Consider the following 26731-nt stretch of genomic DNA (forward strand, 5'->3'; position numbering starts at 1 on the left):
CACCACAACCCTGTGAAGTAGGCTAGGCTGGGAGACTGTGACTGGCCCAAGGTCGCCCAGTAAGTCTTATTCCAATCACTACACCATACTGTCCCAGCCAGATGGGAAACCCACCCAGATCGGCATGGCATAAATAATAAAATTATTATTATATTATTCCTCCATGCTTGTTGCCAACCTTCTGTATGGCAGTGGAAAGGTAGCAAGTGGTGCTGTCAACTGGTTAAAGAATGTTTAGGTGATCAGCTGTCTGCTGCTTGCTATTCACTATCTGTGAATTACATATTTCCATATTACTAAAACCTCACAATACGTGCCTTTTTGAGGCTGAAGAAAACATGTGATTGTTGTTTGTGTGTGCTTCCCGACATGCAAATAATCTCTCTGTACAACAAATCTATGAACTGGCTCAGCTGAAAATTTATTTTGCTTTGAAAGAGATGCGAAAGTTCTCTCTGACTTTATGTCATGACACGGAGTGGCAACCAGGAACTGGTGATCTTAGCCAACCACTAAATCTTTCCTTGCCAGCCACATCCCCTAATCAGCTGCCACAACCATTGCCAACTTGGTGCTCTCCAGATGGACTATGGCTCCCATCAGCCCCAGCTGCCATGGCTGTTGGAGTTGTAGACCAAAACATATGGAGGGCATCATGGTGATAAAAGACTAAGCTCAGCACATATATCTGATTGATCTGGCTGCATTCTTGCACAAAAACGTAAATTGATCTCCCTTCTTTCTCAAGCAAGCTGGTTCTGCTAGTGATTTTAAAAGTTCATCGTTGTAAAGTCCAGTTGCATTTATTATTCTTTGCCAATTGTTTGAATGGATTCTAATATTGTACCTTTATTCATTGCTGTAACCCACCTTGAGAGCATATAGTGAAGGATGGGCAGGGAACCAAATCTGTAATAATAATATTAATAAGAATCTTTATTTGATCGCTGATTAAATGCCCCAAGTCTCCCATGATCTGAGCCAGCCCTGGACTTCTGGAGGCAAGGATGCCAATGTCAGAGGGGCCTGCCTTTAAAACAGGGTGTGTGGGGCAAACCCTGGTCCTTGTCAGAGGTTGCTGGACCACCCTCATCCCGGACTGATGGCTGTGCTAATTGGGTGGCTGATGGGAGCTGGGGGCCAAGGACCTCTGGAGGGCCACACCCTGGCTTAGCCCTCCCCAAAGGCTCTGTGAGGGATTCTTCTGCCATCTCCATTGTGGCTGTTCTTGACCTGGGTCCTCCGTACTGTACAGGGCAGCACCCCTAAGCAGTCACCCCCAGCCAGATGCCCTCCAGATGATTTGGACAGCTCCCAGCAGTCCCAAGATGTCAGCTGAAACACCTGGATCCTGTGGAAGATCGTTGCTTTCACCACAGCAAACAAGGATGGCTGTCCCACTGGGAAGGAGTGAAGAAGACCTTTTTTTATTAATGGTGCAGAAGTTTCCTTCTCTCCGAACCACACTTCCCAGAATCCACTCGGACCGAGCAGGCGGGTCCCTTTGGCCTGAGTGACGGCCCTTCTCGCTAATCGCCTGCGGCGGGTGCTCGGCGCCGCCCTATCAGCGCGCAGGATGAGGCGCCCGGCGAGCCGCGCTCCGCGGAGAGAAAGCGCTGCTGGCTCAGTTGCGGTGCGGACGGAGCATCACATGGGAGCTGCGGCGGCGGCGGCGGCGGCGGAGCCGGGCAGGATCGGCGCTCCGGGCGATGGGTGAGCGGGCGGGCGAGCGGGGCGGGCGCTTCGGGGCGCGCTGAGGACTAGCAACTTGCGCGGAGGCGCGAGGGATGGGGGGCCAGAGGGGAGGGGAGGCTTGGACCCCCTGCGCTGATTTAAAGTCTTGTTGGCGTTTAGGAACCTCTGCTGGAGGGGAGACTTCCGAGCGGGGGGGTGGGTGGGAAAACTTTGGGTGTTTATCGTGGGGAGGACACGCGTTTTCCCTCCTCGGAGATCCATTATAACAGTTAGTTGTTTCCGGAGAGTTGTTTCTAGCGAGTGCAGGTTGCAACAAAACGAAGCCGCTTCCTTTCTTTGACCCGCTTGGGAGAATTCTCCCGAATCCCGTTTATCCGCGAAGATCCGACTTTTACCCCGTCGCCTTCCCTGGGGGGGGGGGGGGAGCGAGGAAGGGGCTTGTCTTCTTCTTCGGGATGCCTTGTTTTCAGTTGTGTCCGCTTTGGGGCGGGGGGGGGGGGATCCTAAGCGATGCGCGGCTGTTGTTGTTTTTCTGCTCGGGGAACCATCGGACCGGGCTCTAGGCAAATCCTCTTTCCCGTTTTGCGCGGCTCAGCAGATAATAATTGGCGGCGATTAAGTTGCAAAAGTCCCTGAGTTTGCATTTCTGAGCAGGTGGAGGAAAGAACAGAGGGCGGGTTGCGGGAGGCGGGGGGGGGGGGAGGGAGCGGTCTGCCAAGCCAGCCAGTTTGCTTGTTGGAAATCGTCTTAGTTTGCTGTTAAAACAAAACAAGCTCCCCCCGCCTGGTATTCGGAACATGGGGCATGCCAACTCCGTCCACGTGACTGGATCCTTAAAAAAAGAAACCCAGCATAAACTTTGTCTGAAGTTTTCTTGTGTGTTTTCCCTGTACTTATAAGGAGATTTCCACCTACCGCCCCCCCCCCCCCCGCGGATTTTTAAAAGTCCTTCCTGGACTTTCTGGTAATTTTGATTTCAGTTCTCTTCTCTCCCCCCCTCTTCCAATTTAGTCAATTTCAGCACTGCCTTCTCATATTTGGTCATTCCTTTTCCTGTTGTGGTTTTTAATCTCTTGCTCTTCTCAGCTAATTTATTGTGTCAGCTGTGAGCAAAAGCCCCCCCCCCCGCATTCCCCGAAGAGGCCTCCCCCTCCCACCACGCTCCCGCCCTGCCAATCTCAGCCCCTAAAGAGTTAAAAGAATATGTGCTCTATTGAATGAAGTGTGTGCACGCAGCCCTGGGTGTATTGTGCTCTGTGTCATTTCCTGAAAGTGGCTTGATCTACATTCTTTGAAGATGCTAACGGCTTTCGGCTGCTGCTTCCGCATCAGCCCAGAAATGTTTTTCTAGGTTGTTGACCTTTCTCATTTTCCCAAGAACATTTTTTTTCACTGAATGAATAGCGCATCTGCTTGTGGAAGGACTGAGCCGGCAGTCTCCTTTCTTTCATCGGCTGCTTGGCACACCTAGGAGTGGAAGAAATTGTTGACCCTGTGAGAAAGAGGGATACAAATCGCTGCAAAATAAAACCGCATCCTGGCATCATTGGCAAAGCAGGAGCTGAGCAGGAGCCAGGGAATTTGAAATGCCAGCGGCGCCTCCGCTCTTCCAGTTCAGAAGGGTGTTGCAGTCGTGGAGTGGGGGGTCCTTTAAGAAATCACCCTCGTTCACACACACGCTCCGCTTCCTTTAGGCCAGATGCGGTTGAACTTTTCACTCCCATCACTCCCAGCCGGCTTGTCCAATGGTCAGAGGCAACTGGAAGTGTGGGGTCTGGCAAAACATCTGGAAGGCCAGCGGTTCCCCATCCCCATTTTCAAGTGTCACATCCATCCATTCCAAATCCTGCACTGAGAATAACTGAATTCTGCAGCCTGTATAAAATCCCACAAGCGGAGTGCTTTGGCGGATCTTCTCTCTTACTTTTGCATAATTTTATTCTAGCGTTTTTTGCTTTTTGCTTCTCATTGGCATAATCTGTTCTTCCTGGGCGAGACAAATGCTCTGATGTCCCGCCTCCTACCACTGACAGGTCGGAAGCAGTGGTCCGCATACTTTCAAGGATATTTCTGCACCTCGAGAGCTGGGGGGGGGGCACTTTTATTTTTATTTTTTAAAAGGGAGTGTGCTGCTGGTTTCTGGACCCACTTCCACTTTCTTTGGTTTTTCTGTGCTCCTGTGGAACCACGTCTCTCTCCTGGTGCTGGGCATATTATGGGCCACACAGGTGTGGACGCTTGGGGCCAACCTACATGTTATGCAGGAGACCCACAACTGGCTCTCCAGATGTTCTCTGATCTTACACATGCTATATAAGGAACAGCCCACACATAGAATGAGGTCATTTGTTGGTGATGCTGAGAGATCAATGTGCTTCGCGGGAAATTCCCTCTGGAGATGGAGTGGCTTGCTGGTCTTCTGCCTTCTCAGGCCGCATGTCACGATGCCGTTGAGATGAAATGCAGGCTGACGGTCTCGTTGCTTCACTTCCTTAGGAGCGAAACAGTGATTAATGCTGCTTTCTTAAAAGCTATAGGTGGGAGGCCAGATAAGATTGTGAAAGGGGCGTTGTTCGTGGTAGAGATGCGGAAGTCCCAGGTTCAGTCCCCAAAAGCATCTCCAGGTAGGGCTGGGGGAAAAGACCCTTGCTGTGCCTGACACCCTGGAGAGCAGCTGCTGGTCAGTGTGGACAATACTGGGCTAGATGGACCAGTTAGCCAATTCAGTCCAAGTCAGCTGCATGTGTTTCCAGGGTGGGACAGGGGTCTATATTCTGGAGCAGGGCTGAGGAACCCATGGCCTTCCACACATTTCTGGGCTCCCAACGCTCATCAGCCCCAGTTAGCCTGGTCACTGGTGAACTGGAGTTGAACAAAATATCTCAAGGGTTGTCACATGGAAGATGGAGCAAGCTTGTTTCCTTCTGCTTTGGAGGGTAGGACTCGAATCAATGGCTTCAAATACAAGAAAGGAGATTCCGACTAAACATCAGGAAGAACTTTCTGACAGTGGAACGGTCTCCCTCGGAAGATGGTAGGCTCTCCACCATTGGAGGTTTTAAGCGGAGGTTGGATGGCCATCGGTCATGGATTCCTGCGTTGCCAGGGGTTGGACTAGATGATCCTCAGAGTCCCTTCCAACTCTACAATTCTGTGATTCTGTGGAGGGCTACAGATTCCCACCCCTGCTCTACAGAATGGCTTAGGCAGAGACCACCCCTCCTTCCTGCCCCTCCAACTCTGAGAACAACAAACACAATGAGCTCATAGCCTTTAAGCTGTGCCTGATTTCTATGATTCACCCTGAAGTTTTGAAACTGATCTGTGGTTCTTCTCTTTAACTGTATTTTTTTTTTAAACTTACTGGCACTGACAATCTTATTTCCCCATTTCATTCCCTGATGTTTTGTCATTGTGTTTGAGGTTTTTATTGCTGGGTTGTTGTTTTTTTAAGTTGCTTTCTCTGGAAAGAGGCTTCAAATAGCAGCTCTGAAATGGCTGTTCTGAGATCTCTCCTTGGGCAACTGCCTTTATAAGATTTGCCATGGCTGGATCAGGCCAAAGGTCCATTGAACCCATCATTCTGTTTCTTACTCAGCCAACCTGATGCCTCTGGGAGGCCCATCAGCAGGGCCTCAATGTTGTTGGTCCCTGGCATCTGGCAGCCAAAGGTAGAGTAGCCCTGAAGATGGAGGTTCCATTAGTCTTTGTCATTATGAGCCATTGAATTGGTCACCATGGGTTGTATCCAACTAAGTTCTACTCAGAGTATGCCTATTGAAAAGAACAAACCCAAGTTAGATATGTCTGTCAACTTCAGTGGGTCTACTCTGAGTAGGACTAGCATTGGTTACAACCCTAAGTGTACTGTATTCCACTTTTTATACAAGTCTTGTGACTTGTGGCAGAGAGTTCCATTAATTAACCTGCCATTGTTCGACGAAGTAATTAATTCCCCTTCAGTCTTTCTGGAAGGGAGGACACCATCCTGACCCCCCCCCGACATTATTTTACTTCCTTATTCTGTTTCCTCATCTCTGAAATGGGTTTGAGGCTACTACCCCACTTGGGGCCTGCACTGGGATGGGGCACATCACTCCAAAAGCCTTAAATCTGCCCCAGATGGAAGGGCAAATAATTGGGTTGAGGTCAGCACATTCCTCTCGCTCTCTTTGTCTCTCTCTCTGCTGAGGTTACAGACTGTGGAGCTGGTGTGCGCCCCTCTCCCACCCATGCGTCAATTCCACAACTGTGGATGGAAAACAATTGCTTTTATTTAAGCCACACAGAGTCCCGCAAGCAGCTGTTTTGTATGGTGGGGGTCAGGAGGGAATTAAAAAAAACAGGTGTTTTTAGGACTGTCAAAAGAAACTGAAATGCAGAGCTGTGGCTTCAGCTTGAAAACCATTTTAGGTGGGGGGAGTTGGGCAGAAAGACCAGTTCCCTCTACTTCTCTTCCAGTTCACACGAGGGGTGGCTTTCTGCAGGCAAAGGCTTTGCTATTCCCACTTGCACGGACGTTGCTCTCTTGGGTTTGCAAGAGCTTGGAGTGGCCAGTCTCATGAACAGGAGCCTGGTGTGGTCAGGTGGCAATGGTGGGGGCAGAAGCAGCCAAGTCACCTCTTGCCCCCCCCAAACCCTCAAATGGTGGAAGGGGGTTCAGGTGACTTTTCTAGATAAATCATTTTGGAGGTAGCGGGTGGAAGAAAATCAGCTGTTTTGGCTTTCGTTCCCAATACCAACCAAGCATCGTTAGATAGCAACCCCCCCAACCCCCCCTCCAAACCAGACTATTTTTTCTGAAGTGAATGAAGGGCATTTGTCTGGGGGGGGGGTGCAGAGGAGAGAAATGGGACTGTCCTGTGTTGTTTCCTCCAGCCTGTCTAAGCCTTCAACTCTGCTTCCAATTTAACTTGTTTGGGTTTCATGGGTACTTTACTCCCCCTGCCCCCCCCAAAAAACCCACCCACATTTTTCATAAAAGATGTTCACCCTGGCACTGAGTTGGGGGGGGGGTTACCAGTGCCACCTCCCCATGCCTCCTTTAATTCCTTGTGAAGGCTTAATGGGGGGGCTAAGCTGGTTTCTCCCTCCCCACCCTTTCCTTTTTTTCTTTCGTTTGTTTCCCAAAGTTGTCATCATGTCCAGTAATCCTCTCAGAAGCTGGACTTGTTTTGGCTGCCGTGGGCTATGATCTCATTTCCAGAGAACATTAAACTGGAAGGCTTCCCCCTCCTTTTTATAATTCTCTTCTTCTTTCTCTGCCCCCCCCCCCCACTGCCTCATTGTACAGTATGTGAGTGTTTGGGGTGAGCTCACTGACTCCTGCAGGGGGTCTGAGAGGGAAGGAAACATACAAACTCTTTTAGCAAACATGAGCTGGAAATGGATGAGGGGGCAGAGGACTGGAAAGGGCTCTGTTTTCCTCCAGAGCCAGAGCGAGCAGCCTGCCTCTTCCTCTGCTCCTGGTTTGGAGTTTTTGTGCGCCCAAAGTACTTTTTGTTGATTTTTTAGACAGCTATTGCAGTGTCGTGTGCTAGGAGCCCAGTCACTGAAGCGGATTAAAGTTTTCCAAAACGGAGAAGGTTTTTACATAGATGACCACAGGTCAACAGAGGCAAAGGAGAAAGGGCTTACAGCAAGTGTGGAGACAACATACATAAAAATAAAACATGGAATAGGAATGAATAAAAAAAGGTTACATTTTCCAAATAAATAGAGAGCAAATAATGCAGAAAAATAAAATAACAAAACACGTCACAAAAGCCAAATCTCACAATTTGGTGTGGGGTGAGAGCTTTGCGTGTTTGAATTTGGCACATTTGGAGTGATTAAAGCCTTCTGCGCCCCATTGCTAGTCTCCCCCTTGGCCCCCCCCCCCCATTGACACGTGGTGGTGAATAGTGTGCAGTTGGCTTGCAGGGAAGGTTGAAATGTTTGGGAAAGGGACAAAAGTGGCCAGAAATATGGGGGGGGGGGGGAGTGAGGTGGATAAAACATTTGCCACCCCCAGCCTCTTCCCACCCCACCCCCACCCCGTCTGCTTTGCCTCTTTTTAGAAATGGGCCTTTTCTCCACCTGGGAGGATTGTAAATTTGTGGGCGCACCACCTCGCTTATGTGCCCACTGTGTGCAACGCCCTCCCATCAGATGTCAAGCAGGTAAAGAACTCTATGACTTTTAGAAGAGATGTGAAGGCAGGGAAGTTTCTAATGGTTATCTTACTGTATTTTTATTATTTTATTGGGAGCCACCCGGAGTGGCTGGGGCAACTCAGATGGGTGGCATATAAGTATCATCATCATCATCATCACCATCATCTCTGTCAGTTACCGTTCCTGATGACTGTATGCAAGTAGTATTTTCTAGGCCCTTCCAATAAATAAGAGCATCTCTTGGTTTATCTTCTGCACTTTGTCAGCTTCTTCCCTGCTCTCCTTCCTACGTCACAACCTTCCACAAAAAGCCCTGATGCAGCTCTTCCAAATGATGATGTGTGCCACTATTAGCTGGAAGTAGCTTGTTCCTGGGAAGGCACAATAACCTCCATTCTCCCGGGATGCTCTCTGAAAGAAACACCAATTTGGTTTTCTTGGACAGGATTCAAGTAAAGTTAAGGCTGGCCAAGGATGCAGAAGACTTCCCAAAATATTGTCAAGTGCTGCTTTGTTTTGGCTAGTGAGAGAGGATGATGGACATGTTTTGAGTGTCCAGAGTCCCTCAGAAATATTACCGCAGTAAATCTTCCAATAAGTCTGTCAGAATTGCCACTGTATTGCAGATGGAAAGCTCAGGATCACGGAGTGTGGGTCACCTCAGGCCACAGAGAGAGTGTGGATCTGGTGAGATCTGAACCAGATTCTGTCCTCTGTGAATTTTATGTACCGAATGTTCTCCAGCTACTCCCTGTATGTTTAATATTCACTGAGTATTCAGTAGTTGTTTTGACATGTGGCAATATTTGGATTTCACTGTTTCTTGCTTGGCATTTGGCAGTATTTCATAGCAGACAAGAAACGGTGGTTTTGAGTGTTGGCAGGAGGTAATATTTGACTGATAACGTTCAGTGGGATTTAGCAGTTGACAGTTGATGCTTGCCAGAAACCAGACAAGATACTGAAAGGCCTGAAAACACTTGAATTTTGAGGTAAAATTTCTCTCTGTTTCTGAATTTCATGTTGAATGGTGAAATTGAAGACTTGGGTGAATTCTTGAGAGCATTCTGTTGACTTTGTGGTGATAATCCTTTGGTGAATGGATGAGGGAAGGACCGTAACTCAGTGCGTAGAGCATCATCTGCTTTGCATGCAGAAGGTCCCAGGTTCAGTCTCCAGCATCTCCCAGGCGGGGCAGGGAGTGAGTTCCACTGTCTGAAACCTGGAGAGCCACTGCCAGTCATAGTAGACAATGTGGAGCTCGAGGGATTGTTGGTCTTACTCTGTATGAGGTGCCTTCCTAAAAATTCTTTCTTAACTAGTATTTTTGAATCGTCACTTTTAATTATGTAGTTTTTGATAGTTCTTTAGTTATGTAAATTTTTGCAAGTTTTTTCTCCTGTAAACGCTTTGGTGTAAATTGAGTCATAAAAGGTTCAAATATTTGTGGACACTCATTTTACCCTTGCTCCATTTTAATCATTTTGGCAGGAGAGGCACAGATTAACATAAAATGGTTATGCAGCCAAAAAGGTGGTATTCCCTGACTTGGATGAAAGCTTCAAAAGTGAGGCTTTTTCACTTTCCCAAGTATCAGGAGAGTTGTTTTGCTGCCTGCAGCCCATCTTGGCTTCACCCTCCCTCAGCTGCACTGTCAGGCGGAAATGATGGGTGTATTCAGTAAACCCCTGACTGCGCAAGAGGCTCCCTGCGTCTCCACATGCAAAAAGGAGGTGATTTTTGCATTGAGAGTGGACTTTGGAGGGCTTGCTTGTGGCAGTTGGTTGACGAGCGTCTAGGAGGGAAGGATGTGGCTGGTGGGGGCAAGGCTCACACCATTCAGGAAACCACCTTGAAAGCGAAAGTGGAAACTCTGTAGTCTTGCCCGTCTGCCGTATTCGCACTTGCTCTTGTGTGCAATTGCACCTCCAAGCAGGAAACCATTGAGTTGCATGCGTCAAAGGAGACATCTCTTCTAAGAAAACCGCTCCAGTGGAGTCTCAGCTGGGGCCCCACCTTAGAGCCAAGCATCGCTGTCTCCTGCCCAGAATTTCTTGTCGGAGGCAGACCATGGAGGAGATATAGATTCTGGGTGCTGTTGAGGCAGAGCAGCAGGAGATGGAGACAGCTAATCCATGGGCCACGTGGGGCCTGCTGGCAGAGGTTGAGATTTAGACCACATTTGTACCACACATTTTAAGCAGTACAATACCACTTTAAATAGTCATGGTTTTCCCCAAGGGATTATGAGAGCTGCAGTTTGTTAAGGGCGATGAGGCTTTCCCCTCACAGAACAATAGTTCTCAAAGTGGCTTCATCCCTCTTTCCTGGAGACTCCGGGAATTGTACCTCTGTGAGGAAAATAGGGGCCTCCTAGCAACTCTCAGCCCTTAGCAAATGGCACTTTCCAGGATGCTTCTGAGGAAGCCATGGTGGTGTAAATTGGTAGCATAGCACTTAAATGTATGGAGTGAATGTGGCCTTATGGTGGTGGAGGAGAAAAGGCAGCAGGTGGCCAAATGCTGACTGGAGGTTGCTCCTCAACGTTTTGGGCAGTGCTGTTTCACATCTGCTTTCAAAACACTTTGTCACGTTGTGTGTTGTTCAGTTTCATTTCTGCTGACTGATCCCTTTTCCTTAACTGGAGATTCCAGAATCAAATCTGATTTTGCCTTCGTACGAAGCACCTCTGAACTGAGGAGCAGGTGGCGGTGGGCAGTAGGCCTATGGCTAAAAGACCCCCGCTCCATCTGCTGGCAGCCTCTCCTCTGCCTCAAATGTCTTCAGGGGGTGTTTCCTCCTTGGTCTTCCTGAGGTGGGTTTGGATATTGCTGGGATTTAGGGTAGGGGTCCCTGTCACTCAAGGTCTCTTGATTTGAGGGGAATGGGACTTGGATCTTGGTTCTTAATGGCTTCTCAACTCTTCTCCCTTGATGCAGCACCCAGCCTTAAAGGCAAGCGGAAAAAGAAGACCATTCCCATGGCTGAGAGCGAATCCCAGAATGCTCTGGTGCTGTCCCTGGCAGAAGAGACCGCAGTGGGAAGCCCTGGCACTGAAGAGCCTCAAAACACGCCAGAGAAGCTGGAAGAAGTGGTGAGTGAAAATTGTAATAATAATTGCATCACAAAAGCCAAGAATTGAATCCTAACACATCTGTGATGATATTCTTTCAAAACCTTTAGATCCTGGCCTTTGCAAATCACAGCTAGACCAACCTTTTGCCAACCTGTAGCCCTCTAGAGCAGTGGTTCTCAACCTGTGGGTCCCCAGATGTTGTTGAACTACAACTCCCATCACCCCTAGCTAGCAAGGCCAGAGCTCAGGGATGATGGGAGTTGTAGTCCAACAATATCTGGGGACCCACAGGTTGAGAACCACTGCTCTAGAGCCGCAGGGGCTGGGGCTGATGGGAGTGGTAGTCCAAAACATCTGGAAGGCAACTTGCTGGCATTGGCATAACTCTAGATTTGGATGTGTTTGTTTAATCAATGGGTGCCATGAATGGCCATGATACTCTAAACATACAGCAGCCTGCAATCTAAATTTTCAACAGCAGACATGACAGAGACATGACAAGTTCTGGTGTAGCTAGTGAACAACATATTTATCCCATTCTTCCTCTAAGAATCTCTGGGCAGAGTCTTATTTTATCCTTGCTTGAATCCTGGGAGAAAGATTAGTGATTGGCCCATCGTCACCCAATGAGCTTAGTGGTTGGTTGGGGCTTTGAACTTGCCTCTTCCTGGTCTAGACTGAACACTCTTAGGCAGCACTCATGGAAGGATGAGCCGCAGCAAACCTTATGCTCACACACCTCTGGCTTGGCTGTAAGTGGGAGGTAGAAAGCCTCTGCTTCCATTCTAGATTAATCATTGTTTAGTGTTCCAGCCAAACCATAAACTCTAACCTATGGTTTGTTGAAACAAGCTGGTTTCATAACCTACCATTTGAAGTTGGCTTGTTTCAACAAATCATAGGTTGGATTAACCACAGTTTGTGCAGTGTTGGATATTACAGCAAACTGCAGGAAGGCATAGAAGACTTGTTTAGGCTTATCTTCATAATACTAGATGCAGCTTAACTCTGTCACACTTGCTCTAAGTTTCAGGTATTTAGGCTTCATTTTGTTTTGGGACAAGGACCAAAATAGTAAGCAAAGGCTCTGTGGGCTTTGAAAGCATTGAGTGAGGAGGCACAATATAGAGGCTGGATTTTGACATATTGTGGAACCATGGTTTGGGCTACCCATACTTTGATCTCCCAGAAGTACAAGCATACAGTAGGATAGACCTGCTTGTCTGTTTCTTTTTTCCCATGTGTTCTGCACACACATCTTGAACTGGAGCAGTGGCCTAGAATGTGGTTTGTCAGTGGTCTGTAAATTCAGACATAGCAGCGAACCCCAGTTAGCTGAATCTGGTTTGAAAATCAGGTTCAAACTGCTTTCAGGTGCTAGTTTGTCAGTCCTAAACAAGCAACTGTTTGTGGGCAGGCTCAGGTTCAAACATCAGAGCAAACCATTCTATCACCCCGAGGCTTATTCTGTAAATGGAATAAAAGGTAAAGGTAAAGGACCCCTGGACGGTTAAGTCCAGTCAAAGGTGACTATGGGGTTGTGGCGCTCATCTCGCTTTCAGGCCAAGGGAGCCAATGTTTGTCTAACAGACAGCTTTCCGGATCATATGGCCAGCATGACTAAACCGCTTCTGGTGCAACAGAACACCATGACAGAAACCAGAGCGCACGGAAACACGGTTTACCTTTCTGCCACAGCAGTACCTATTTATCTACTTGCACTGGCATGCTTTCGAACTGCTAGATTGGCAGGAGCTGGGACAGAGCAACGGGAGCTCACTCTGTTGTGGGGATTTAAACTGCTGACCTTCCGATCGGCAAGCCCAAGAGGCTCAGTGGTTTAGAGTAGACCACAGCGCCAGCCGCGTCCCTAGGCTTTAAATGGAATGGGGTGTACCTGTAGTACTTGCAATTTAGTGGCAATAAAGGTGGAATTGGAGCAAAGAAAAAAGAAAAGGACTTTCCAAAATTCCCAACTTGCATATGCCAGCTTAAATCTGAGATATTTCTTAGAATCTTGTCTATATTTTGTTTCAGCTTTGAATAAGATAGAGAACAAAATCTTTCCTTCTTGGGGATCTTCAGGTTTGTCCCCTCGTATAGACAAACCTGCGTATAGACAAATTGCTTATCACTTAAAAATGGAAAAGTTTTGTTACAAGGGGTGCAAAATGAAAGGTTCTGTAGAATCATATAAAAATGACAGGTATTAGGACCCAGGAGCTCTAATGAAAAATCTGTACCTCAAGACAATCCTTCCAAGCATGACTGGAATTTGGATTCTTGGAGTGCCTGGTGCCGACTTGCCAATGATGCCTTTTCCATTTCTGCCCCTACAATTCTCATGTCACGTCTTTGACAGAAACTCAGAAAGGCTGCTGGGGTGTGTGTGTGTGTGTGTGTGTGTGTAGATATAAAAATGATGGCAGCACCACTAGTGCCATCTACCTGGAGTCAGGCTGTGACCCATGCAGAACACAGACCTGAATTGGCAAAAAGTTACGATTGGCCCAGAAATGCTGGCTTCCTTCAAATCAAAATGGGAAAATGGGGAGCCAGCCTTGGGGATGCATGCACCTCCCCTTTCCCCTGCCCCCCTCCCATTTCTTCCCATGTTTGCATTGACCACAGTTTTGCAATAGATCTGCAAACTGCAGTTGATTCCCACCAGAGCTGCTATCTTGACCCGGGTTTGTAAACCTCAGGTAAGATAGGAATCCTGATTAGCATCACCCACAGTTAGCATTGGTGCAGATGTATCGGTGAACTGTAGTTTAGGCTTGAAAGGGGAGGGAGAGCAAAGCATATGTTGAAGCCAACTCCCAGTTAGTTATTCCACCCCCCCCCCCCCAGCAAACTGTCAGCTTCATTTTGGAAGTGCTTCTCTGATTCCTTGTCCTGGGTCTGTCTACTGAACTCTCTTTTGATTTTTTTTGACCTGTTTATGGAGTGACTTGGAAGTTGAATTGAGTTGATAGAGAGCTGGTTTAGAGGATCACATCTTGGCTTAAAACCCTGCAATCGTACTATAGGCTGCTGACTCACTGAGTTGGTTTGGGTTACCATTCCTTTGGTTTCACAAGCCAAGAAATGAACACACATTTTGCCCTTCATGCAAGTTGTGTTTAAAGCAGGAAATATTTTATTGACCATAGTTTACTGTTTCATAGAAACAAGGAAACGATGGGTTGCCAGCTTGGGAACAAGCCAGGATCTTAAACCAAGAGCAGGTAGCCCTTAGTTTCCTAGTTTGGATGAAATAGGAAACTGTAGTTCATTAGCTATTTCCTGGTTAAAATTATGGCTTGTGCAAAGGGTGGGAGGCAGCAACTGCATGCTAATATCTTGGCTTGTCAACCCAAAATATAATAGTTCAAAGCAACTTGGAGTCTGCAACCCCTAGTAAGTTTGGGGGTTCATCCACCTCTCTCTCTTCACCACCCCCACTCTCCACCGTGGCACATAGACTCTTCAGTGTTGGCAGTTGAGTAGCTCACTTTTGTCTAGGTTTGTGGGCAGGGTTTAAACAAGAAATGGAGGAGAATATCAAAATTTCGAAACCAGAGGGTTTAGCGTCAAAAGAGAGAAACTGAAAATGCAAGTGTTGTGTATGTTGGGGAGAAGAAACCTGTGTGAACTTCTGAAATGAGCTCTCTGTTGCTATGAAGTAGTTGGGTGGTGGTGGGGTATCCTTTTCTTCCCCTTCAATCTCTGAAAATAATTTTTACACGAAATACATTGTGCAGAATTTGGACCACTTTGGAATGGGGCAGATGAGGGCTGACCTTTTATAGCTCAGCACTCCTAGAAAGGCATTGCAGAATATGGGTCCATCTGCCTCATCACACTTGCATATTGCCTTCCATTCATGCATGTGACTCTCCTGCTTTATCCTCACAACAATCCTGTGAGGGAGGTTAGGGGGTGTGTGTGTGTGTGTGTGTGTGTGTGTGTGAGAGAGAGAGAGAGAGAGAGAGAGAGAGACTTAGAGCTACCCAGTGAATTTCATCCATGAGTAGTTTCGTCCTCTACATGACCTGGAGTGCAATTGATTAGCATGGTGCACAATGCCAGGTAAAGTAAGGCTGGAGACGGACAATAATTTTACAAGAGTGTAAAGTAAGCACGGTTCAGGGATATTTGCCACACACAAACACAAACACGTTTCTTTTGTCCTGCCACAATCGCCAGTCCAACAGGTTTTGGAAACTATATGAATGCCCGCAACACCTGTTTGACTGGATATGATGGTGGAATGAATGCGCACACTGTAGGGAAAAGCACGCTTGTATCATGTTACCTGCAATATTGGGGGGGGGGGGGAGTGGTCCGTGCAAAGATACAGTGTTCTGTCTTCAGCTTGAATGCCGGCAACCCTTCCTAAATTTCACAATCTCTGCAGACTTGTAGACTCTAAATTTCCTTCAGGCAGGACCTAGGTAGTCCTGCAGCCACCGCTTGGGGGAGAGAGCATTTTGCAAACACCGTCAGCTTGGCTCTCTGTCCAGTTCAAAATTAGATTCATTTGAAAAAAGAAGCAGCCCCATAAATAGCCCCACAGCTAAAATAACATGTCTATCGTGAGCGGGGAAAAGAATAGAAAGGAGAAGACGTGCTGAGTGCTGAGCAGCTGCCTTGACCAAAAATAGCAACAAGTTTTATAACTCTGGAAAATTTAGAACAAAAAACCAAGAAAACAAAACGCAAGAAACGTTTTTTGAGCTGAGGGCGGGAGGGTGTGTGAGAGTGAGAATTTGTGCCGTTCTGTTTTCCTGGAAACAGTCCCTTGTGTTCTCACACATCCCAGCACTCTGACCAAGTTGGCAGCCTGCCCGATCCCAGGCATATAATACACTCGACATCTCTCTCTCTCTCTCTCTAAGCTGAACAAGCTGGTGACTCTTCGGAGCTAATAAATTGCCTCCGACCACAAAAACAGCTCTTGATGGGATTGAACAGCCGCGCTTTGTGTGCGGAAAGTGGGGCGGGGGAAATGAGACTGATCCAATCTGTGTAAGCATTCTGGCATTTCCATGGCACACGCCGTAGCTCTGCCTTGCAAGCAGAAGGTTTGTTTAAAGAAAAATTCTGTGGCTATTTCTCACCCCTCCCCCTTTATTTAAAAACCCTGGAGGTGTCCTAGAAACCCGACAATTAAAACAATATCGAAATAACATCAGCACTATGGCCGAGCTTGACAGTACATCTGACCTCTTTAGTAAGCTGCCCTCAAGCAGACCTGGAAAGCCGTTTTCATTCCACTCTGCATTTAATTGGCTTTTTATGCAAGCTAGTAAGGGAGCACAGCTGGGTCCTTTTTATATACAGGTGTTTATTTAGTCGGGGTGGTTTTAAGTGCATTCTAAATCTTCCTATGTTTTATTGTTTCCCCTCTTTTTGTACGCTACCTTGAGAGGGTTTATGCCCTGGAGGATAGGGCAGGTGTCAAGTAAAGACGTTGTTTCAGCTAAGAATGGGGATTTAGCAGGCTTCCTCTTTCTCTCTCCCCCAAGCCACCTTGCAACTTTACTTGTTTGTGGCACCATGTTTTGGGCCACGGAGGTGCTTCCCACAATCTGCGCAGCCACTAATTTTTGTTCTTTTTGCCCAGCTTTGAAGTCTGTGATCTTGGAACATCAGGAGCTGCCTTCTACTGAAGGGGACGGCTGTTCCATTTAGCTCAGTATGGACCTGACTGGCAGTAGCTCTCTGGATTTCATGCAAGGCAAGGGTCTTTTCCCAGCAGCCCTACCTGGAGAGGCTGGGGGCCTTTTTCATGTAAAGCAAGTTGCCCCCGCCCTCCCTCAGGAGGCAAGATAGTCTGCATGCGCTGGAGAAGGGAGCGCTGCTTGTGGACTTCCTTCAGCTTCTGCTGCAGCCCTTTCTGCTCTCTCTGGGGAAAACAGACTCCTTGTTATTCCCTTCCCCTGCTAAGTGAGTCCGGGGTTGCAGGTCACGAGTTCCAGAGCTCTGGCTTATGCAGCTGTTCAAAACCAAAACAGAGTCCCATCTGTTTTCTGTTTCTTCAAGAGCAAAAGATTTTGGCCCCATAAGAAGACACTCCCCCCCCCCCGCCTGCTTTTTTAAATTAGAAACTGGCTTAAAGTATACACAGCAAAATCAGAATAAGCTGGGAATGGAAATCCAGGCAACCTTGTGGTTGCATTTTGAGCCCTCATCTGGGGGCCAAGGGTTGTGCTGTCCAACAGTTAGAGCAGTCTTTACCAATCTGGGGCCTTCCAGATGTTTTAGACTACAGCTCCCATCTGCCTCTGCTGGCTGGGGCTGATGGGAGTTGTACTCCAAAATGCTTAGAGGGCATCAGGTTGGCAAAGGCTGACTTAGAGAAAGGTTACCAGACGTCCTCGTATTCCTGGGACAGTCTCCGGATTTACAAATCAGTCCCCTGGCAAAATCCATCTATTTTGTAGGAAGTTGAAAAGTGTTCCTGGATTCATTGAAAAAAATCTGGTAACCTTAACTTAGAGGCAGGTCGGGCCAAGACAGAGTCACTCAGCAGATGAAATTCCGTACAACTGAAGAGCAGCATATAGTATTATTTTTGCATGATGATCTTTGAGGATTTCTAAGAGCTGAACGCTTCTCTCTCCAGGTCGGCCCCTGGAACCCTGCAGAGCTGCTGCCAGTCAGTGCTGTGCAGAAACCTGTATTTCCCCTGTGAAAATAAACTTCCGTTTTCCTCTTTCCTTCTCAGGGCTCTGTAGAATTCTGTTGGGCACGGGGTCTTGCTCTTTCTCTGTCATAGACCACGTTCACACCATGCAGCTATAGCACTGTGATGCCACTCTGAACATGTTCTCCTCATTGAGATACCATTCCCAGACTGCCTTAACAATCTGTCACTCTTCCCAGGGAACTCTGGGAATTGTCGCTCTGTGAGGGGAATCGGGGTCTCCTAACAACTCTCAGCACCCTTAACAAACTCCAGCTCCCAGAATTCTGTGGGTGAAGCTATAATTGTTTACAGTGGTATCATAATCAGGGGTGGCCCGCCCTGTTTTGCTGCCTGAGGCGAAATGGGAAGGTGCTGGCACCCCCCGCCCCGCAGCCTCACTTTCTGGGCTTACATGGCGGTGGTGGGTGGGGTGCCTGTGGGGACACCTCCCTGAAGGATTCTGCCGCCTGAGGACGGCTGCTTCCTTCTGCCTCGTGGGCAGGACGGTCCTGATCATAGTGCTTTCAATGTATGGTGTGAATGTGGCCGTTGTGAGGTGGCCAAGGGTTGGTGTAGGTGTGTGTTATCTTTCCAGCGAACCTTTCTCTAGATATCTGCAGCCTCCCCAGCTGCTCACACTTCCTGACCTGAGCAAGCCACGTGGGAGGGGTTCCCTCCGGTTGCTTCCCCGCAAGGGCACCCGGGAAGGCTTCAGAGCACAGACCACCTATGAGGTGATTTGTGGAATGAAGAAAGGACCCTCCTGCTGCCTCAGAAGTAAACTAAACATGCCCAAAGCCTTGCACCCAAGTCATAAAAAGGCCATCAATACTGTTCCCCCATTAGTAATTTCCAAGATCAATTCCTTTTCTTATGAATGGATGGCAAATTGTTTTTGGGAGGGGGAGCGGAACGTGAAATATTTCTTTGGCGCAGCCTGTGCACCACCTTGAGGTCCTTGGAGGAAAGGTGGAACATAAATGTAATGAAGGATAAAAATACAACAAAAAGAATCACCATCTTGGACATCTGCTGGGATGTATTTTCACTTCAGCTCTCTGGGTCTTAGCTGGTCTTGTGCTCCTCCTTGATTTCTCCATTGCTTAGATTTGTGTGTCGTCCTCACACCTCAGGGGTCTCCTGAAACCAAGCCAGATGGGGCTTTGGAAGCGGGGGAGAAGAGCCCAGCAGAGGACTCTGGAGATGAGCAGATGCCCAGCAGCGAGAAGGAAGAGGAGCAGGCCTTCCTTGTCAGCCTGTACAAGTTCATGAAGGACCGCCACACGCCCATCGAGAGGGTGCCTCACCTTGGCTTCAAGCAGAGTACGTCCCTTGCCCTCCATTTTGGTTTCCCTCAGGTCCCCATTTTCCAGTGTCAAATTCAGTTCTCCACATTTCTGCAGATATTTCCATAATTTTATCTTACCTTAAAAAAAGTATGTATTATTTATTCCAATTCTTCTGGTGCCCCAGGAAGGTCCAAGGAGCCCTCAGCCACTGGAATTTGGACCTAGTCCCTCCGAAGCTGGAGAAGTGGCAAATGTTAACATCATGTAGTGGTTCTAAAAAATAAATAAAAAACCAGGCATGGGGGAGGTTTAAGCCTTTCCACTCCAGCCTTGATCTTGGTCACCCCACTTCCCCATGTGTCAATGATCATTAAAAAAACCCCCAAACCTCCTCATATTGGTTCCTGTGCTAATTGCTCTGTGTGTGGTGTTTTTTCGTTTTTTAACCTGAGGTCATGGCTCTGGAGGGAAAGCTTAACCCCCCTCCCCTGCCCCTTGCCTCATTTTTTTAAAAGCCCATGTAATAAGTGATCAGGCCCTTTGATTTCATTAGGCTCAACCTTTCAAGCACGACTTTGCATCCATGAGGACTAGAGGCTTGCTTAAACGAAACCTTTGATCTTCAGGAAGGAGGTTTTCTGCACTTCTAAGGAACTGCAGTCTGTTGTTATCTCTTGCTATGCTGATTCCTGGATGTTTTTCTTCTTCTTCTAGTTAACCTGTTTAAGATCTACAAAGTTGTGGAAAAGCTGGGAGCCTACGAACTGGTAAGAAGAAATTATAAATCTGTCTATCATCTTTCTATCTATCGTTTTAATTCTATCAATGTTTTGCTGCATTTTAATGATTGTTTTTTTAAATGATTTTAGCAGTTGTTTTTATCTGTAAGCTGCCTTGAGTCTGACTACGAAAAAGCCACGGTATAAATAAATTTATAGTTATTATTGATGCAAGTCCTAGTCCAAAACCTCAGGAGGGTAGCAGATTAGCTAAGGCTGCCTTGGATGCTTTATTTGTGTTCCACTAAATGTACCCATAGCAGCAAGCAACAGAACATAAAGCCTAAACAACACTATTTTCATATTGGTTTACAGTGGTACCTTGGTTTAAGAACAGCCCTATTTACGAACTATTCGGTATATGAACTCTGCAAAACTGGAAGTAGTGTTTCGGTTTACGAACTTTACCTCAGTCTACGAACGGAATCCGAACGGTGAAGGGCACTGGCAGCGGGAGGCCTCATTAGGGAAAGTGCGCCTTGGTTTAAGAATGGATTTGGTTTAAGAACAGACTTCTGGAATGGATTAAGTTCGTAAACCGAGGTACCACTGTATTATCGCCACACAATATACCATACAAATATAACAGCCACCAGTTTCTATAAGCAGTAAGTAAGGACATACTACAACTAACACTGTTGCCATGAAAGTATTATTCCAGCTTTTGGTGAGATAGGGACATAACTGGCCACTGACAGCCTGTTTGATACCTTTTAAGTTTGTCCCAAATCTCCAGTGATCTAAAATGGCACATTGATTGATTGATGGATTTGCCTGATTGATTTAATTCATTTATACGCTACCTTTCCACAGCAAAGGGTGCTCAAAGCAGCTCATGACAGGCATCTCTTGTTACCAAAATACATTGGCAAGGTGGAGAAAAAGTAGTTTACGAAAACATATCAGTGAATCAGTGATGTTATTGATGCTCACAGCTGTGTGAAGAGCAAGGCGGGGGGGGGGGGGGAGAGGCCAGCTAGCTCTGGTGGGCAAAAGCGGACTCTTACGCCCAGCATAGGAGTTGGGTGTGAGGCAGCGGGGATCAGAGGAGAGCCATTTTCAGCAAACACAAATAAAAACATTGTGAAACAAACCCTCACCTCAAGCAAAGCAACAGCTGCAGCACACATTTAACGCACTATCATACCACTTTAAATAGTCATGGAATCCCCCCAAAGAATCATGGGAAACGTCGCTTGCTAAGGGTGCTAAAATTCCCAGAGTTCCCTGGGAAGAGGGATTGATTGTTCAACCGTTCTGGGAACGGCATCTCTGTGAGGGGAATTGTGGTCTCCCAACAGCACCCTTAGCAAACTGCACTTCCTGGGAAGCCATGACTGTTTAAAGTGGTGTGGTACTGCTTTAAGTGCATAGTGCAGTTGGGCGCTAGTGAAACGCCGCTCCAGTTGTTGCTGCTGTAATTTAGGGCAACCTCATTATTGCAAACTACATTTTGAATCTTGAAGCTGGGAGAGGCTAGGAAGAAGCTGCCTGCCGGATCAGACCAAATGCTCGTTGAGTCCAGCATCCTGTAGCCTGTGGTCACAGTGGCTGAGCCCACAAGCAGGACTGGAGGCAGGAGCACTCTCAAAATTGTGTTCCCCAGCAACTGACATTCTCCTTACCCCCATTCTGCCAAGGGATGGTTTATCTTTTCTGGTGAATGGTGAATGTTTGTGTGTTCGTAATACTGACTTGCTCTCCCCCCCCCCCCCTTGGCATCTCGGGGCTTCACTCGTTTGCTTCCTATTGTAGGTCACTGGGAGGCGTCTTTGGAAGAACGTGTATGACATGTTGGGGGGCAGCCCAGGGAGCACCAGCGCCGCTACTTGCACCCGGAGGCATTACGAGAGGTATTGGACTGCTGCTTCTTCTCTTTTCACTAGCCTTGGCCATCCTGGCACCCTCCAGATGTTGCTGGACTGTGCTGGCTGGGTCTTGCAGTCCAGTAATGTCTGCAGGGGCCAGAAGCTGCATGACCTACCTGGTCCTGCAAGAAAGAGACCTGCCTGGGAGGCACAAACAAGGCCAGGGTCAGACAGTGGGGTTCTCTCCAGATGTGGAGGGACTCCAACTCCTGCCGGCCTCATCCAGCATGGCTGGGTGTTGTAGTCCAGCCATAACATCTGGAGGACCCCACTTCAGCTCCCGAGGCAAGACAGTGGATCTAAATGTTGCACCTAGAAAGTCTCTCTTGGATTTTGCACTTGAACTGCAAATAAATAAGCAAAGCCTTCAGTAAAATACATAAAATACAGTAAGAGATCAATCAACCACAACTTTAGTTTCCTGCTCTTTTAATTTTTTGGACTATTTTGCTTCTGGTGTGTTTCAGTAATAGGGAAGGAAAAGGTTACTTTCTGTTCCTTTCTAAGTATCTATACCAGTTCCTTCTAAGAATCAAAAACCTCTGGTTTAATAAACAGAACTATTTTGCACTTCCTTCGGTATCTTCAAAAGGCACCTCATGGTGATGTGCTGGCTTTTATTTAAATGTAACTCACTCGGGGCATAGCATGGGGGGGGGCTTCTGGGGCAACTGCCCTGGGCACATGGGCGGGGTGTGTGTGCTGCTAACGCCGCCCTCGCTGAGCCAGCCCTGCACCGGTGTCGCTCCGGCGACTCGTGTCACTTTGGTGGCAGGGGCTGGCCAGGCGCAGGGGGCTCCTTCGCCCTCCACTTGCAGCCCCCTGGTGAGGATGCATACTTCCTCCCCGGACAGGCTGTGAGCATGCTCCGCTGCTGTAACTAACTGCCAAATTTAAAGCCGTTTATGGCTCTGCAGTAAAGTATAGGTAGTCAAAGCTCGTAACTTGGGCTTATCAATGCTTTAGCACGTTTTGCTCCATATATATAATTTTGGCAAGGAGTAGCTTAATGGAGAAAGGGCAGGTAATTATTCTAAAACTGAGCTTTCACTGGCAACTTTGGGCTGGAGATACTGCTTGTGTATTTCAAACACACTTTCACAACCATGAGGACTAGACGCTTTCTTTAAAGTTTTAAAACAACAGCTGAGTCAAAAATCTGCTGCGTTTGGCAGAACCTGTGGGGAATTCTGCATGTGTGGGTTGGCTGTGGGGCTGAGGAACTTCAGTAGCGGGTGTGGCCAGCCGGCCGATGGCCTCTCACTGCCCCGCCATGTCATGATGTTCTTTTCCTTGGCTTGTACCTGCTTCTCAGGCTGGTCCTCCCGTACGTCCGGCACCTGAAAGGCGAAGACGACAAACCCCTGCCCCCTGCCAAGCCCCGGAAGCAGTACAAGGTGTCCAGAGAGCCAAAGGGGGCCAAAGGGAGTGGGCCTGTGGAGAAGAAGAGGGCCAAGAAGGAGAAGCTGAGGGACCAGGTAAAGCTCTCCCAGAGCTGGTGGGGTTCGGGTGCCAAAACATTGGGGCAGTGTAATTTTGGGGGACCTTATGCCTCCCGCCCCCTGGTCTGTTTCTCGGCTAATAAATACAGTCGTACCTTGGGTTACAGATGTTTCAGGTTGCGCGTTTTCAGGTTGCACACTGCGCCAAACCTGGAAGTACCAGAAGGGGTTACTTCCGGGTTTTGGCGCTAGCGCATGTGCAGAAGCGCTAAATCGCGCTTTGCACATGCACAGAAGTGCCGAATCATGACCCGCGCGTGCACAGATGCGGCGCTGCATGTTGCGAACATGCCTTCCGCACGGATCACATTTGCAACGCAAGCATCCGCTGTACCACCAATCCCTTTGGCTTGGAACATTTTTGGAGCTTGACTGCCCTCTAGCGGTCAGTCAATAACAACCACCTTCATCTGATTTGCTTTGCCTGTTAATTCAGGTCAGGGTAAATTGGCTTGTGTACCTGCCCAGCACCTGACCATAGCTTTCAACTTTTCCCTTTTCTTGTGAGGAATCCTATTCGGAATAAGGGAATTTCCCTTAAAAAAAGGGAAACGTTGACAGCTATTCACCTGACACCTCATGGGACTTCAGGGGTGGTTTGGAGGAAATGGCCTTGTGGGTCAGAGGTGCTGTCACTGGTCTAGGAGGCTGAGCAGGAAGATTTGCAGAGGGGGGAGTGGAGGAGCAGGGCTGGCAGCAATGGCCTTTGGCTTGGAAACTGGTAAATCTTAGAAGCGTGTAGCACAGTTGGCTGGAACCTTGTGGGCTTCCCGATGTTGCTGAACTACGGCTTCCATAAACCCCTGCAAGGAGTGATGGTGGCCAGGAACGATGGGAGTTGTGGTTCAGCACCATCCAGAGGGCTGACGTTTCCCCATATCTGGTTTAGCTGGGTTGCTGTGTATTCTGCAGTGTTTGGCATTGGATCAGAACTCGGGTTCCTGATAATGGTTTTTTAAATGTAAGTTTCAAGCCTTTCTTTCCCTGAAGTGAGCAGGCAGTTCCTGCTGAAATTCCATCTGCCAAAAGGCAGGGTTTTGAGGCACCATGTAGAAAACAGTGTGCAAAAGCATTTTTATTTTCATCCTTTAATTCAGACTGCAATAGGAGTTTGGGCTGATTTAGTTCATTTTCTTGTTTCAAGTGCAGAGAACACACAGATCTGCGTTTCTGAGCTGTAAAGAGAGTAGGAACATTCTCTGCACCCTCTGCTGTATCTTGTGGGGTGGAAACATCAGCAGGGTGGGGGTTGGCATTCCGGCCGGGGCTGAGGCAAGTTGCAGTCCAAGGCAGCCGGAGGGAACCCAGTTCACTGGCTTAACTTTCCATGCACCACAGTCCATGTTATTAGGGGCATGAAGTGCAGTTCTGAACTGGCAAGCGCAGAAGGCACAGACAAGGATTCCTTGGAAGCGAAACAGCTGCAGCGACGAATTAATAGTACAGCTATGATATTACCTGGGGCTGCACCTCTATGCGCTCCATTCGCCTGTACCCCAAGTTGCCTCCCCCCTTCCTGACAGGTCCCAATCTCCACCTGTACCGTAAATGTCTCTTTTGATTGCAGATCTTGCCAGAGAAGCCGACCCCTGATGCTGCCTCTGCTGCCAAGCCTGCCAGCGACCCCCAGCAGAGCCAACTGCAAGAGCAGCGCGAGGGGTGCCCCTCTCTTCCAAACGGCCGCGAGGCCTCTGAGAGCCAGGCCCCTGACGCCTGCCGTGGCAACTGCCGTGCCCATGGCTGCTCCGAGGCCTACAAGAGGCTCTTCTCCAGCTTCTACTTCAAAGGGAACCACGGCATCATGTCTCCCTTGGCCAAGAAGAAGCTCCTGGCTCAGGTGAGCAAGGATGAGTCCCTGTATGGTCACCAGAAGCACCTCAGCCACTGCCCAGAGTACAAGAAGGCCAGGATCCGAGAGGTCCCTGGCTCGGACACAGAGGCTGGTCCCAAGAATCCGCTGGCCACCAGCCTCCCCCTGAAAGAGGGGCAAACTCCAGCGCGGGAGGTGGACGGGTCCATTGGCTCAGCTGGTTCCTCTCAGCCCTCGAAAGCCAGTGAAGGGGGGTTGAAAGCGTCCCCGAGCCTCACGGAGGGCCACCTGCCTCAGAAAGCAGACGACGCTTGCTGCGGGGGCCACCCATCGCCTGGTCTACCTCTCGTCCGGGGCTACTTCCACACATCCCGAGGTGAGGTCATGAAACCCATAAGTTGCCATCCTCTTCGAGGACCAGTGGAGTATTATGGTGGCTTTAAGAATTTCCCAGAGGTGGCAGCAGCTTCTGCCTATCAGCAGCCTGGCAGCGATGTGCTGTTGAGTCGCCTGCCTCAGAAAAAGCAGGAAGGCTCCGAGGACCAGCCAGAAGATCTCCGCCGGAAGCCGAGTCAGCCTCTGCCCTCCTGGAGAGGGGATGGTCAGCAGCAAACCTCCCCCTTCCGGGTGAGCAGCCCCGGGGGCAAGAAAGGCTCCTCCCCCTTTCCCCACGCCAAGCCCTCGTGGGTGCCCCCGGTGGCCACCCTGGCCAAGGTCAGCCCGCAAGTCCTTAAGAACGGAGGCCATTCAGTTTCTCAAGTGCAGGCCGGCAGTTTGGCTCAGAAGAAACGAGCCATGGAAGAGGAGCTGTTCCTGCAGGGCAAGAGGCTGAAGGCCGTCACCCCTTTCGTCAAGGAGGTGCAGTCCAGCAATGGGCTGGAGCGTGGCACTTCCCCGAGCGGCCAGCAGGTGGTGGCAAAGCCCAAGGCTGCTGTGCAGAGTTCTGTTTTTCCAGTTCCTCCCGTGCCTCAGGTTCAGGATATGTACAAAGGGACGATGTTGAGGCTCCCTGTGAACTTTAGCACCCCGGGGGAGCACTTGAAAGGGCAGTCGGCCTCACTGATTCCTTCCCTGTCCATCAGTCCGTTCATTATCCCGGCCTTCCCCACCCCCTTATTAACTGCTTCCGTTCAGCCCTCTGACCTGTGCCAGCCGCTGGCCCACTACCCCACCTCTTACGACAGTGTTCTCCGCCACCGCCTCTACCCGGTTTCAACGTGGCACAGCCAGCCAGCCTACGCCTCCCCCCACGTGTCAGCCTTCCACCGGAACACCAAGCTGTAGCCTCCAGCCGGGAGCCCCCAGGGGGCGGCAAGGTTTTTGGACCAGGCACACCACAAGTTGGAATCTGCAGCTGCGCTGCGTTGCCAGCATTTGGGACTGCCCAATCTTTGAAGGCTCTTCCTTGGGAAAGCAGCAGGGATGCAACCGTCAGGACCGTGTAATTTTCGTTTTTAAACAAAAACCAAACACTTCCACTCACCCGCAAAACTCTTGAACTTTGAAATGTATTTGTATCTGGTATGATATGCAAATGATGTGTGCAAAAGAACAACAACAACCATTAGGGAACAAAGCTCCTATAAAGAGAGATTTATATCTGTGGTAATGCTGGGCGCAATTCCGTTCCGATTCTTTCCTACATTATAAACACAAGTGCCTAGTCCTCAAGGTCTCTGTTTGAGCTTGGCTGTGGGGGAGGGGCTGAGGGTGGCTTCCTTGGTGCAGACAGGTGCCCTGAGCCTGCTCAGAGGGGAGGGGAGCTTACTGGCCAGCAAACGGCACTCTGTGCGTGAACGGAATCCTCTCTGCCGCATGGGAAGAAAAGAATCCCAGCCAGTCAATGGGATCCATGCCCAGTTGAGTGTTTATGTTTAGTGC

General features: G+C 48.7%; 1 protein-coding gene across 1 annotated transcript; it reads left to right on the forward strand.

The window, feature by feature from the left end:
* The first annotated feature begins 1562 nt into the window (after window positions 1-1562).
* Window positions 1563-26516, forward strand: ARID5A (AT-rich interaction domain 5A). The gene is made up of 7 exons (XM_081017375.1): window positions 1563-1713; window positions 10790-10944; window positions 18736-18925; window positions 19606-19658; window positions 21426-21523; window positions 22854-23016; window positions 24608-26516. The coding sequence occupies exons 1-7, from the start codon at window positions 1710-1712 to the stop codon at window positions 26132-26134; spliced, it is 2190 nt and encodes a 729-aa protein (XP_080873501.1). The 5' UTR covers window positions 1563-1709; the 3' UTR covers window positions 26135-26516.
* The last annotated feature ends 215 nt before the right edge of the window (window positions 26517-26731 follow it).

This window comes from Podarcis pityusensis (assembly GCF_964106645.2).
Source record: "Podarcis pityusensis genome assembly, chromosome: 8".
Taxonomy (NCBI): Eukaryota; Metazoa; Chordata; class Lepidosauria; order Squamata; family Lacertidae; genus Podarcis; species Podarcis pityusensis.